The sequence below is a fragment of the Coptis chinensis genome, chromosome 3 (genome assembly GCF_015680905.1).
Source record: "Coptis chinensis isolate HL-2020 chromosome 3, ASM1568090v1, whole genome shotgun sequence".
NCBI lineage: Eukaryota > Viridiplantae > Streptophyta > Magnoliopsida > Ranunculales > Ranunculaceae > Coptis > Coptis chinensis.
The window spans coordinates 16828272-16843685 of NC_141458.1; the positions used below are offsets into that span (position 1 = coordinate 16828272).

The following is a 15414-nucleotide window of genomic DNA, read 5'->3' on the forward strand; positions in this document are numbered from 1 at the left end:
TTCCAATGAAACTGTTAAAAGGGTCTTAAATTTGGAAGGAGTAAAAAACCCAGCCAAAATTAAGATCTTTGCTAGCAGCTGCTATAATAAGTTCGGGAGACGGATGACATAGTTCTGCCCGTTAGTGTGTTAAAATTTCGAATTTACAATGTAAACTGTCTTGCGTCTATCAAAAAATAATGAACGGATGGCAGAAACTATGCCGTCTGTATCATTTAGCACTTCAAAATAGAAAACACGATTGGATTGGTTTTTTGATTTTGGGGAGCCAAATTTGACTGGAAAAGCTAAAAAGCCTATGTGTCACTTATATAACACTTTTAGTTGCCCAATTTAGCACCTCACCATTTGACTTGCTCTTGTGAAACTCAGAGGAGGATTGCAGGCCCAGGGAGCGGCTGAAAACATCCGACATTATAAGCCACGTGTTATATAATTCACTGACGTGGCGAAGTGAACTCCCAAAAAAAAAAAAAAAAAAAAAAGAAAAGACAGCAAAAAAAACAGGGAAGAAAAAATGGAGAGCAGTAGTAGCAAGAGCAATGGAAGTGTTGGAGGAGGTTTCAGGTCAAAGATGGAACATTACTTATACAGTGGAGACAAGAAACACGTCTTTGTCGGCATCGTAATCATTGGTGCCCTCTTTGCTGTGCCTTGGACACTCATGAATAGAGGTCTTTCTTTTTATTTCTCTTTACTCATTTTCAAATTTAGATACCATTTCTCTTGAATTCAATAGTTTTTATATTTTCAGCTCATCATTTCTTAAATGTCTAATTTTAGGGTTTACCATCTTTATTACATGTTTGTACTGATAAATTAGCTATAACTAATCTAGGCATCTAATAATCATTTCCAACGTTTCATGGAAAACTATTCAATCACTAAGTGCGTAAGTGCCAGAAATTAAATTGTTGATATTTATCCATCATCCATCATTCATACTGTCATCAGTAGTTTTGTATTTTACTAGGACAGGTGAACCCCCCGGCATTGCGTACTAGTCTGCAGTCTTGGCTTTATACAAAGCCGAGTACTGAGTTGTTTCAATGTGTTGGTCTCAGTAGAAGGATGTGCAACTGTCATGTCCCAGGACATTGACAAAGGATATGGGTGTCATTTCTTTTAAGCTAGAGGCTTGTTTGGTTTTCTGTAGTTTATTTAGATGTTACCAAGTGTAAGGCTAGTATCATCTTTTGTTAGGTGAGAAAGCTTATATATGGACAGAAAAAGAAAAGAGAGGCAGCTAAGAAAAAATAGAAGAAACCAGGCTCTTGTTTCAGTGAAACAGATATTAGGCTATGCATTCTTTATTCTTTGAATCAGAGATTATTTCAAATGTTTTGTTTCTGTTAATGTGAACTAGGTTGTGAACTCAGTTACTGTTTGTTTATAGAACTAGCTTTAAAACTCAAGTTAGTTCATAACAGCAACTTGATTTGTAGGGTTGCTAAGTTAAATTGACACGGATATATGTGTCCGACATGGATATGAAGTGTCTAACAGTGCGAAATATAAAAAATTGAGGTGTATATCACATACATACAATATGTGTCCGACACATTTACATGTTCCGACATAGACATGTGGATACATATCCGACAAGGATTATTTTTAAAATATGGTGTGTCGATGTAACATAGGTTAAAAGTAGAATCCAAGATTTTCATTTTGATGCTCAAATTGACACTTCTTTTCATAATTATTCACTAGATGGGAAATCTCCTAAATTTGTATTTAGGCTATAGCCTCAATGGCAGAGTAACCACAGCTCTTATGTGTTTTATCCTGATCAATCTTTGCTGAAATATGTATACCTCTCTTAATTAATGATGTAGGCATGATTCTGGTATCATGTATTGTTCAGTAGGATGCAGTCGGCTATACTAGTTAAAATTGACAAGTCTTCTCTCTGTTTCTGATTTTTTCATGCCTATATGGCACTGAGCATTTATTTACCAGAAAAAGAAAATGAAATGTTTCGGAGCTTAATATCTATCATTAGTATTTTGGATATTCTCAATGGTTTTGACAATGTCTCCATCCATATTTTGTTTTTTAAAATTTTATACAGGATCAAAGCACCAGTCCCATCAGGATTACTTGGAAAAGGCAGATAGAGCAAGAAGTGAAAGGCTGTCTTCAAGTGCATCATCTTCTAAATGATATCAGAATGCTTTTGGTTCAACAGGGTTGTTTGTATTGGGAGTGAAATCTTTTTATGGTCGCTGAAAAGTTTCTCAAGCATCGATGCAGTTATGCTGCCAAACTTTTGTTTCTTAATAATAAATTATTAGATAGGTCCATTTTGAGTTGCTTTTTCGTTCAGATACTATTTTAAGGTCTTGTTAATGACTTACTGGAGAATTCAGATGAATTATTTCTTGGGAGAACTAAGTCTTCTATGTTATCTTCTAAGTTTCAAGTTTTCAAATTGAAATTTTGATAGCAGCATGCATGCCTATACTCTGTGCAGCGCATTTAGTTCTTGTGGCATTTGATTTTCAGTTTTGAGTAGGGATCTTTGAGTTGTCACTCAATACTTTGCAATTGGCATCATTGCGTTTTTACAGATTCTTGTCATCTGTTACTGATCTGAGTGTAACAACTCTGATCAATGGAGACAGAAAGTGATTCGTTATATCATATGCTTCTTCCCTAGAAGTAACTAACTTGTACAGGTTACAGTCTTACGGACAATCCTATGGTTTCTATTGAGGACAACAGCATCTTCAAAACCTCAGGATATATTAATCTTTTGGTTTGGGTCACTCTAGCAATGCCGCAGGGGTGAAGCAAACTGCATTAGAAAGATTCTTAGAGGTTCAGCACGAGGTACAGTAGGATCTTTGGTATGACGAGTTCAGCCATTATATCTACCCTACCTCCTGCTGAACCTTATGAGAAGCTTTCTCCAGTCTCCGTCGCAAAGATGCAAAGTTACTGTTTCATTGGCTGCCCGTTACCTGCATCTTGGACTCAATCCATTGATAAATTGATTGGATTATTGAAGAGGTTTAGGAGATTAGTATAATTCCTAGTTAGGCTTTAATACCACCTGGACCCCTATTGCAGAACCAAGCTAATAAGCAGGAAAGAGCTCTGTACTCTTTAATATTTACTCCACGGACTTTTAGTTTTACTGCGGCAGTGGCCTGGTTGAACTTTATAGCAAGTGACACTAAGTAATAGTCTAAAAGGTTCTGCTTGCCAAAATGCAAGGCATGTGCCTTGACAATCCCACGTGGGAGATGCCACTTGTTGTTAGAATAGTTGTATGAATACAGCAACTAAAGTAGAACAGAAGGAACAGTAGCAATGAAGAAATACAAGGACAACACTAACTGAGAATAACCAAGACGCGGATTAGTCAGTCCTTAAGGAAAGATTTAAGCCCCTTTCAATGGTGCGTGAAAGGCAACAAAGGCGTCTTTCTCACAGATTTAATGGTTAACAAAAGACTGACTTTGCACTAGAAACGGACTACCCTCTAAGCAACGAATATAATAACTCTCTCTCAAGGCGGTTGACGGAAGAAGAAAAGAAGAAAAGGACTGGTTTGAGTTTTCTGTTTTTCTGAGTTGAGTTTCTGATCAAGTCTCACCTCTCTATGGACTCATAGTCCTATTTATAGAGGTTAGGAGGAAGAGAGACCAACTCCTAATAGAACACTGAAACTTGCTACTCAAGAAAAAGGCAAAACAAGTTTAGGCTATTGGTCAAACCACTACCCACAATAGTAAGCCCAAGCCCAAGCCCGAACCCTACCCGATGTGGTGGATAACCAATGTGGGACTATCTACTATGCACTAAAGTGGAAAGAACACCATTTGTTCATCTCCTCCACTTTGTACACACACACTAGTATTTAGAAATACACAAGAGATTCCAACAATCCCCCACTATTTCAAAATACTAATAGTCCCCCACTATTTTGGAATAGGATATTACAAAAGAAATAGGTTAACGAAATGTTAGAGAGAATCGAAAAAACAATGCATAAGATACTGGTGCTTTACGGGCTTGAACCAGTCATAGGGTAACATATCTTATAATACGTGAAAGTGGTGGATTAAAAAAATCTTTGAACCAACATTCCCTTGTAGTAAAATAGAGGACATGCACCCACATTGCTCTTTCATTATATGCCTGTTCTGTGGTGTTGCGCTTTTTGGCCCTTGCGCTGCCTGTGTTCCATGAATGCTCTAGAGTACTTGCCCATATACTCATAAGAACCGACCCAGTTCTACATTCACGTAGGTGGATATCCATCAAGTGTACATTGCAGTTAAAATACACTATCTCATTATAAAATAAAATGGACTATGGATTCCAATAAGAGTAAAATAATTCATCCTTTCTCATTGCAATTCAAGTTATACAAAGTATACAAAAAATGCTATCTAGTCATAGGGTGGGACGTCTCAAAGAAAGACAATAGCATACCGAGGCGGCGAGGTGACTTGTTTTCCCTTTGAACCTAATTCATGGGATCTCCAATCACATAGGTGGAGTTGCCGTCGATGTAAGCCCTCTATCTAGGGCAAAAATCCCATCCCCCTCGACGTATAACCACTTGCCTCCAAAGAAGTGGTGCGGTTAGACATGTGGCCAAACTAAGTCCAACCTAACATAATCTCTAGCAGCTGCTTGATTAAGTTATATCTCAACTTACATGTATTCTTTTCCCATTGCACATAAGATAACATGTCTTAGCTATTGCAATGAGACAGATTTAAAAAGCATATACACATTAGAGGTCAAGTAGAGCCAATGGGAAGATTTGCCAAGAGGTTGCTAACCCACTCAGCATCATCACATGCCTTTTCTAAGGCGATTAGCTTGGATGATATCCAAGACACTCAATTTCCACCAAAGGTAAACATATAAACATTACTGGATCCAATTTATAACATATTATCCTTCTAACAATGATGGAAATCTACTAAATATCAGTCCATAATCAATGGCTCTGCTATAGTACTTGGATAATCTGACAATATACATCAAAGTTCCTTATAAAGACACAATGGGTTATTAGCTCAGTATGCCATTAATGTAGGCAATGTCATGTCTCACATACATTATCCATCAAGTACAATTGGCTACCATTGATATTGACATATTTAGTATGAGAAAACACAAGGAGATTATTTTTCATAAGATGGATATTTGCTACAAAAGGTGTTAACACATGCTTACTATCATAATACCCATACTTTTCAATGAAAAATATTTCTACTATGTGCCATAACACTATAATGAGACCAACATGAGTTTTAATTCCTATATTCACCAGTCACTCAATTCTGTAGTGCCCGAAATTCCCCTATACCATCCGGCCGGTCTGGTTTAAGGTACGCTGTGGCTTTCAACCATATTCAAACGTCAATATCTTGACAACTGAATATAGTAGTTACAGAAATGAGTTTAACAACATAATAAACTATCATTTTCAATGACGGTTTATGATGTGTTTCAAATAGAATTTCTCTCGTCTCATATACATTCTTAATGCTAGCACTCATGATATTAAATCATCTAAACAAAGAGAGATTAACACATATGTCTTGCTTTGCTCTAAAGAAAGTACACATTTTTTTTTTTTTTATCAACAACGGTACTTTGACATCCATATGACACTAATATGTTGTTGAATTGCTCATGCCATTTATAGGCGCTTGAATCAACTCATACAAAGATTTAACTAAATTGTATACCTTCAGCTCATCACCGGTACTACTTGGTATTGTAGTTTAAGCAGACAACTACTCAACTAGAGTCTTTAGAATTCTATAGAAGAAATTTTAGTTATATGAGCAAGGTTTCAAAATAGTATAAATCTTGTCTCGATTGAAACCCCTTGGCTATCATTATTAGCATTGTATTTTGCAATACAACTATCACGTTTTAGTTTTCTCTTGAAGATCCAATTCACCCTACATCCCCCAATAAATCAAGAGTCCGGTTTAGAGGAGTTGTATCCTTCAAAAGGACACTTCTCATAGACATACAACTTCCTTATAGGTTAATGAATCTTCCTCCGAGAAACATATAAACATCATCACCGTGAATGGTGAAAATACTCATTGATAGTCTTCCAAATTTCTTGTGCGAAATAATGGGATTATCTTATGTAGTTCATTATGAACATTCAACCACTCTATGCCAATTTCTAAAAAGCACAACCTCAAATAAAATTAGCATATAAGACATTCAATAATAGTGTGGTATCTACAAAATTGTTATCATCACATGACAACTAAAACAAACATCACTATTATGAGTTTCACCAATGAACATCTACCGATAGTTCTAGGTCTCAAAAAAAATATTTCTTTTAGATTCATTCACAATAGCCTTGGTAAGATACCCCCACATTTTGAAACATTTTTGGATAGGCCCAAGACCTTTCCATACTTTGTAGTTCAGTGTATTTCCAATTATCTTGTGAGATGAACTATGGTAAAACAGTATCATGCATATGGGTCGCCACCCCCCACAGTTCAATGGTTACTCAACCTAATCAAACTTACATGCAAAATACATTATACCGCTACAAACACTAAAAGAAACAACAACAATAATATGCACTCTTATGACAAGAATATACTTTACTCAAGTCTATGATTATGGATCATATAAAACATAGTCATATTATGTTCATGCTATCTATATGAAAGGAAATCCACAAGTGATTCAAATGAATTTTAAAGAATAGAAGAATTAGATGAAAAAAGTTTTACCCAAGATAATATCATTATCATTTTTTTTTTCTTCATCATTCAACATTCCAACTTACATAGAGAGACAATCCACACACTTGTACATCACCTTGACTATTTATTCATAGTCATAGGAGGATAATGCCTAATAAGACAATCCACAAGCGTTACATCTCCTTGTCTAAAATAGTCACTGGAGGATATTGTCTAAAAAGACAAACCATTACCTTACATCTCCTTGACTAAATTAGGTTTAAGAGGATATTGATTGTTTCCCATATTTTTTCCTCTCATAGACAATGATGCTCATTACTTAATATATGACATGGTTAAACTTCATGTCAATGTTAAATAATGCATTCATGCCAAACATGGTAAATATCATATCATAGGTTCAGGAAAAGTAAACTTTAACTGTACCCTCAACAAAAAAAGTATACGATATTTAAGCAAATCTAGCCACTGAATATGCAAAACAACTGAGGACTCCACCTCCTCTTATTACATGAGCTCAAGTAAGATAGAATACCCTATCAACAAGACCTCAAGTACTATCACAACATCTAATGGCTCAACCCATTAATGTCTTCAACTAAAAATTTTTACCAATAAACTATTATCAAGTTTAAAGTAAATCCACGATGATTAATATCCAAAACTAGCATGCTACACAACTTTAACATATGTTATATTGGATGTAAGCTACAAGTTACTTCATCTAACATGTATTTTCACAACAGTATAATTATAACCATCGTCTAACAACACATTCACTCAATAAAGGTAAGCAATTATGCATTGAATACATTATAATTACTATCCAAGATTTGAGTGTAGTTGATATTAACTATCTTAAAGTCTCTCTTAGACCATCTACATACATCTACATATGTACAAAGAAAATTAATATCAAACTACTTCTAGTCAAACCAATTAATTCCTCGGTGATAAACACATATAATTTGTTGACTAGGTTATTAAAGAAGTTTAAGCTTAGGTTAAGCTTAGGGATTTCCCTCCTAAGAAAACTAGCATGCAACTCAAGGCAAGAATATCACCATATAATTAAACCAAAAGAATTGCAAAGAGTGAAAGAATACGATACCTAACCGATTGAAAAACCGGATTACCATATTTTTCTCCTTCTAGAAAAACAGTTAAAAAAAACTGTAATTCTAAACCAGCTCAGGACAAATTGGGTATCAAGCCTTATACCAATGGAAAGCTCTTTGAATCAGCTATCCAACACAAGAAGCGGATTGCAAAACCGAGCTCGAGCTGAAAGTTATAGCAGTTTCCGTAACGAGTGATGCAAAATTGTCAAAAAGACGAACTTTGACGTTTTTCTCGATAGAAATCTCATATTTGACTCCCACAAACGTAGGAGAAAGGTCTACAACCATATAGGGTTTGATAAACCACAAAAGATCAATAAATATTCAATATTTAATTGGTTTCCTACCAAAAAATGAAATTATTAGAAAATTTCTAAAGTCATAACCCAATAACACAAACAATAACTCAAAGTAAAAGACTTATCTTTTGATTGTCGTTATTAAAGCACTCTCCTTTGTTCTACTACAAAACTCTTTCCTTAAGATTGTTAGAATAGTTGTATGAACACGAACTAAAGTATAAACGAAAAAAGAACGATGCAATGAAGAAACAAGGACGCCAAAGAATCGAGAATAACCAAGGCGGATTAGAACATCATTAAGGAAAGATTTCGCCCTTCCAATGGTGCGAAAAATGCAAAATGGCGCCTTTCTCACAGATTCAATGGTTAACGGACTGACTTTTGCACTTTGCACTAGAAACGCACTACCCTCTAGAACAACAATATAACTCTCTACCGGCCGAAGAAGAAGAAGAAGAAGAAAAAGACCGGTTTTAGTTTTTCTTCTCGAGTTGAGTTTCGATCAAGTCTCACCTCTCTATGGACTCACATCCCCTATTTATAGAGGTTAGGAGGAAGAGAGACCAACTCCTAATAGAACACTTTGAAACTTGTTTGCTTTCAAGAAAAAGGCAAAACAAGTTTAGGCTATTGGTCAAACCACTACCCACAACAGTAAGCCCAAGCCCAAGCCCGAACCCTACCCGATGTGGTGGATAACCAATGTGGGACTATCTACTATGCACTAAAGTGGAGAGAACACCATTTGTTCATCTCCTCCACTTTGTACACACTAATATTTAGAAATACACAAGAGATTCCAACACTTGTATCAACACTTAACATCTTAAATGATTTGGAAAACCCAGTCGTCTTACATCCAAAATGAAAATATTTTGAAGTAACCTTCCTGACTGCGAAGGGAAAAAAGGCTGATACTCAATACTGATGTTTATTTGCAGCGCAAGTGGTGGCGTGCTTGGCGAAGTAGCATGACTGGATAAAGGTTTTCACCGGTTTTTCATGGTACTGCTCTGTATTTTTGTACCCTTGAATATGCGAGTACAAGAATTTCTGTCCAAGGTTGACTTGGAATATGTTGATTTTATGTAAAAGTCAACAAACTACAGAAAATGAGAAAAACGAACAACAGAAACTTCATTAACATATCAGTACAGTTGAAACATTGTTGTAGCAGCGTCCGTACTCTATTGAGATCGCCCAATACAAAGTGGACCACCTAAACCTGTGATGCTGAACAAATTTCCTTCTTTCATCTATACGGCAGATTGCCTCAAAAACGCCCATCAAACACCGTCTCATTTTCACTATGGTCTAGACTGTATTGTAGAATGATTATCAAAATACATTTAAATGTTCCACTCATCCAAGTCCAATCCAAATTGTGCTCTACGTTTAGCGGCGCAAACATGATCATTGGATGAGAACTCTCTTTATTCCATTTTCCTATATAAGTTCATTTGACAAAACACATGTACAAAGAATAATAGCAGTAATTTTCTTCCCTTCTTCCATTTAAGTCCATCTACAATGGCATTAGTCTTCTATATCTGAAAAACCATAAGAATGAACAAAAAATTATCACCCCACATACTCCTGTGATTATGAGTACCCAACCGAATGCACTTGGCACATCAAATAATGGAACTGTGAAATTCATCCCAAAGACACCAGCCACCACACCAAAGATTGCAACAACAAAGGTTGCAGTTGTGAGCAGCAGCTCAAATTGAATCAGCTGATTTCGAACATTATCCTGTGACCAATGCAAGGAACCCATTTTAAGACAGGTTCTAACCTGGGAAACTTTTTAAGGTAACCCAATACAAAGCAGGTCTACTAAGCAGCATGCTTATCGTACCCATCAAAAGGGCGAAGGTGGAAACCTTTTTTGGATGGACCCCTTTCAGGAGGTCTACCTGGTAGGCTGGTAGCTACAACTACACTTGGGCAGGTCTATTCTAGAAATGTGCCTTCCAGCTAATATGACAACCCAGAGTACATCAAATTGCAATCATCTATTGAGGCCAATTTTGTCTAACGATCTCCGAGATGGGACCACTGGAGTGGTAACCACTCACTGGTGTATCATGTTCATTGCTACTGTGACAAGCTATTTGAATTCCTTAACTGAAATAACTAGAAATGTTGTCTTATATTTTATTTTAAGATTAGTGGTCACTAACCAGCTGAATGTTGATGAAGTCTTCAGTGTCATCAATGTACTCCTTCAGCTGGAAAGGAGGAAGAGAGAGACAGAAGATGAGAATTTGTACCCAAGATCAATTGAAATGAATAGATAATGTAACATGCTTATACCGATGTCAGCTTGTTCAGAGTACTGTCAATGACCACAAAGTATGCTTCCAGCAACATCTCAAGCTCTTCTATGTTTTCATGAGCAGTCTCTGAACTCTTCATGCTCTCATGCCTGCTCCTTGCAATGCTTAAACACTTCTCAAGCTTCCTGCCATCTGGAGGTGAAGAAACAGGAGAAACTGGAGCCGAAACCGAAATCCCACCCCCAGTGGAGCCATACCCCAGCAAAGATTGATCACCATAAAAAGATGCTTCCATCCGGCTCTTCTTTTCTGTGAGATACATTTCGGCCATATCTCCATCATCATCCATTAGCTGCTCTATCTCATCTCTAACCTACATGAATAAAGTTTTACAGCGTTCGAAGCTGGATAGCATATTCTAGTACGAAAAGAGAAAAGATGGTTTGATAAAATGTAACAGAGATACAAGTTTAAGTCTGCAGACCTTCTGAACTCTACGAGTTAAAGCAACAAGTCTGCTCTTTAACCGACGTACACGCTCCAAGTTTAATGTACTAATCTTTGAAGTCAATTCATCTAATAATGGATACGCTTCAACTTCTAATTCAGAAGCCTGATAAACACAGAGAAGGGTTGGGTTGAGCCACTAAAACAAATTGTTGAAGACTTGGAAATGACTATGCAAAAAAGTAAATTTAGGCAGGAATCTACTTTGTGAAAAAGATAACATGACCAAAATCTAAATATACTAGGCAGGAATCAAGTGTTAGGAATATACAAATAAATTACCAAACTATACAAACAATCAACAGCAAAAACATTTGTGATTTCAACTTAAGATAACATGACCAAAATCTTAAGTCAACAGAATAGTCTTTTTCCCTTTTTCTTTGTCTTTTGCAGGAAAACAAATGCTTGTCGGGAAGGGTTATATGGAAATTAGTTCTTCCATCTGTCGGTGAAATGGTTGGTGCAACAACTAAGGTAAGTGCTGCACACAGGACTAGGCTTTGTTTTAGCTCCTTATAAAATCAATACACAGCAAAATGGTGCTCCAACCTTTTGTGCCTAATGGTTAACAGAACTCTACCTAAGTAGCCCTATAATATCTGGACCTCTGCATACGACTGGAGTAGCAGCGCTTTTGAGATACTAACCAAATACGATCAAGATACAGCTCACTGATTCGCAGAGGTTTTAATGTTTCCCCCACTTGTTCTATGTGTAGCAGTTTCAGTGAATCCATCATGCATCTGTTTTTAGTACGTCCTTTTGCTTTGGAGTGCTGGACTGTTCTTATGCAACCAATTGGGGCCGCTTTCCCAAGAACTGTCCAGATTGATACTGTGGAGGAATGGTTAGTTGCATGGCCAAGACTGAGAAGTAGGGGGTTTGGAGTGAAGATTTGGAGATTGGTGCCCTATGCTGTGATTTGGGCTATATGGAAGGCTAGAAACAATCACATTTTCGGAAGGACACCACCAGACGTGGCGCGTACTTGTATCGAAGTTAAGGCTTTCTTGTGGTATTGGACTTCTAGCTTAAAGGAAAGAGCAAATTACAATTTCAAGGACATTGTTATGTATTGGCATGATATCATCGCTGAGGTGAGGAGCTCAGGGGATTAGTAGTTTAGGGGAGTAGTTTGGGGTGTCCTTTTCTTGTAGGTATATGGTCTTTTGTTTCTGTCAGAACTTGCAGGTCCTGTAAGTGAGGTCCTCTCTCACTGTTCTGCCTGTTTGGCTGATATTTTTGTATCTTTGATACATTTAATAAAATTCTCCTTTCCAAAAAAAAAAAAAAAAGATAAGACCTAGGAAATAATCTACCCAGTATAGCAATAATTAAATAAGAAAACGATGAACGTTGTATCTCTAAGAACAACATAAACTTTCAAGGGAATATTAAATGAAGCACTTTTAGGCGTTTAACTAATATTCATATTATTGTATGTTTAGAGAATTAGAGCATTGCTTAGAAGTTTCGTTCCGCTAAACTTTGTGCTATATTTAGCATTTGTTTTATACAGTTTGGAATAGATGACGGCATTCAGGTCATATAGTCTCTGCTACACCAGAGAATCACCTGTATGGCTATTCCACTAAGTTCCTCAGTTTCCTAGCATATGTAGTAGAGAAACAAGAATTGATGTTTCCTTCTTTGAATTACTTTTTTGGGAACATGCATTACAAAATTATATATAACTCACCTGAGCATCAAGAAATGTACAAGCAGCCTCAAGTGCAACCTCAAGAGCTCTAAACTCAAAAGGCAAATAATCCGGGGACGACGAATTCCCAAACACATTATCAAAACTCCCTCTAGTTCTTTTCCTGATAACATCATTACCGCCATCAGATTGCCAAACTTCCCCAACACCAGCACTAGTCAATCTCCTCTGCAACTCCACCACATACCTTAACACATAACTATCAAGTGAATTCAACAATAAAACCTCATCAGCAGTAATAATACACCTTATCTGTTCCAAATTGACAACAATAGCCTTCTCTCTTCCTAATATAGTAGATGGGTATACAAATAAAGGGTCTAGAAGACGTAAATCACGTGCAGGGAGATCGCAGCGACGCATCATAGTGAACTTATCAACTTCCATGATTTGTGAATTGCCACAAGTATCGACACGTATCCATGATCTTAAACCTTGGCCACGTTTTTTAAGGCCTAGAAAATCAGTGGCATGGAATAAAGGACGTGTTGTTGTTCCTGAGGTGGGGGGGAAACGAGTGGAGTTGTTTTCTCTAAGGTTGATGGAAGATAAGGGTCGGGGTGGAAGTAGTCTTTCTTTGAGGTCTGCCATTATTATTAGTTAGCCATTTGACGGTGGTGGTCTGAATTATTATTAGACTGGGAATGGAATTATCTCATTTCTGTTTTAAGAGTACGGATCAAGGACTAGTGTGAGGGAACGGGTTCGGGTTTGGTCCGTTTTTATATATATACCTTTGATTAGAAGTGGAGTTTTTAATTATCTCCTTTTTGTTACGTAAAATGCACTTAAACCGAATAGTTTTCAAGGTTGGAAACTTGGAATTATTCTAGTTTACCAAAATGAAATACAGTATTTGTGTTGGTGACAAAATCCGTATTTTATAAACTGGCCGTACCAAATGGACTATTGGGCCCGGGTGAGAGAGAATATTTCTCTTTAGAGGAGGAGAGAGAAATCCCTGTATGGCGATCTCTATTTAAGAAGACTTTGATAACAAAACAAACACGTTAGCCTTCTTTTCTTCTTTACCTTCATCACCTTCTTTCCCTTGGCAAAACATATCAACCAATACCACACAAGTATGTCTCTATGCGATTTTGCTAATATGGGAACCAAAAAAAGACGAGGAGGAGCACAAGAGGAAGACATAATAACAACGGAGATCCCACAGGACATCTTCACCAACATCCTTTGCAGGCTACCTGTCAAATCTCTTTTACGATTTAAGTGCGTATGCAAGTCTTGGTACACTCTATTAAACGATCGTGCTTTTATTAAACTGCATCTTAATGAGTCAATGCAATCAAAAGATGGTTTTAATTTTATGTTTCGAAATGTCAAATTCTTTTCGGTGGACTACCTTTTGTCTTCTGCAAGTTTTTCAAAAGCCGTAGAGGTCGACTTTCCATTCAAGTCTCCTTCGGAAACTGTTGCAATTGCCCTTGGTTCATGTCATGGGATTTTCTTGATTGGCATTTATAATCCTTGCCAGGGACCATGGGTCTTTTATCCAAAAAATCAGAAAAAGGGACCATTGACCTGTAGTTTTGTTTTTATGGCATTGTGCCTATGGAATCCATCAACTAAAGAGTACAAAAAGTTACCGGACACTTTGACAAAATTTTCAAGGGATAGAAGCCGAAGTTACACTAGTGTGTATGGGTTTGGTTACAATTCGAAAATAGATGATTATAAAGTGATGAGAATTTTTTACTATTATGACGTTGATGGTGGTGTTGGTGGTTGTAAAAACTGTTATTGTGAATCAGAAGTTCTACTTTACTCACTACAAACAGATACATGCAAAAGGATTCAAGGTGATGTTCCTTATTACATTCATAGCCCAATCCAACGCAAAGACGTAGTTCGAGGGACATTTGTCAATGGTGCAATTCATTGGCTAGGGTATCATGTTATTCCTGATCAGTTTTCTACACAAATAGTTTCTTTTGATATTGCAAACGAGGAGTACAAAAAGATACCGCAGCCTGACTTTGACAATACATCATCTCTAGTAAGCATAGATTTGGGCGTGTTGCAAGGAGGCCTTTGCTTGTACCGCAAGTACCGTTGTAAAAATAAGAGTTATCTTGATATACTCATGATGAAGGAGTACGGCTTGAAGGAATCATGGGAGAAATTGCTCACCATATCACCGTTTATGGAACCAGATTGGGCCTTTAATCCACTATGCATTACTAACAAAGGGGAACTTATTATGCAAAAGAGGTTTACAGAATTATTGAGGTATGATCCAAAACATGGATGCGTCATAGATATAAAGAGAGAGATATATGATTTCCCTGGACAAACATTTGAAGTTGAGAGTTACATTGCGAGCCTTGTGCCCCTCCAGTCAAATATGTATGTGGGACAGTACAATAATTATGGATGTAGGACATGGTGAAGGGTGTGTTTGGAATAATGATTTGGGTCCGATCCTGTTCAACTTCGTATCGTTGGCAAGGTTTGAACACAACTACGGGATTATCACCCAAAAGTTTTCTCAATTAAACTATGTGGCTAGAAAGACTTAGTATTAGAAAGTTTGTAGTTGTTTCTATATTATTTAATACTAGTTTTCAAACCCGTCTTACGAATGGGTACCATTTAATAATATTATTTTAAAAATATAAATTAGAAGTCTTTTATCCATTAAGATTGAGTTGAACTGCTACACATGGTAGCACGCATTTACAGTTTTTGCATACTTATGGTGCATTAATCATGCTTATTGTCATAATCGTTTTTCTATCA

The 15414-nt window shown here is 36.7% G+C and overlaps 3 protein-coding genes across 4 annotated transcripts; 2 read left to right on the forward strand and 1 right to left on the reverse strand.

Annotated features, from left to right (window-relative positions):
- The first annotated feature begins 467 nt into the window (after positions 1 to 467).
- Positions 468 to 2464, forward strand: LOC147508295 (uncharacterized). Its single transcript, XM_086600858.1, has 2 exons — positions 468 to 674; positions 2075 to 2464. The coding sequence occupies exons 1-2, from the start codon at positions 518 to 520 to the stop codon at positions 2164 to 2166; spliced, it is 249 nt and encodes an 82-aa protein (XP_086456984.1). The 5' UTR covers positions 468 to 517; the 3' UTR covers positions 2167 to 2464.
- A 6791-nt stretch (positions 2465 to 9255) lies between these two features.
- On the reverse strand, positions 9256 to 13317 carry LOC147508296 (magnesium transporter MRS2-1-like). Of its 2 annotated transcripts, none has more exons than XM_086600860.1 (5): positions 12634 to 13317; positions 10909 to 11037; positions 10462 to 10797; positions 10329 to 10376; positions 9256 to 9692 (listed from the first exon to the last, which is right to left on the reverse strand). In XM_086600860.1, the coding sequence occupies exons 1-5, from the start codon at positions 13243 to 13245 to the stop codon at positions 9687 to 9689; spliced, it is 1131 nt and encodes a 376-aa protein (XP_086456986.1). In that variant the 5' UTR covers positions 13246 to 13317; the 3' UTR covers positions 9256 to 9686. The 2 variants fall into 2 exon arrangements, with proteins under 2 accessions (XP_086456986.1, XP_086456985.1); XM_086600859.1 differs by having other exon boundaries at positions 9256 to 9898; positions 12634 to 13315.
- A 315-nt stretch (positions 13318 to 13632) lies between these two features.
- LOC147508297 (F-box protein CPR1-like) lies at positions 13633 to 15205 on the forward strand. Its single transcript, XM_086600861.1, has one exon. The coding sequence runs from the start codon at positions 13739 to 13741 to the stop codon at positions 15062 to 15064; it is 1326 nt and encodes a 441-aa protein (XP_086456987.1). The 5' UTR covers positions 13633 to 13738; the 3' UTR covers positions 15065 to 15205.
- Positions 15206 to 15414: the final 209 nt, after the last annotated feature.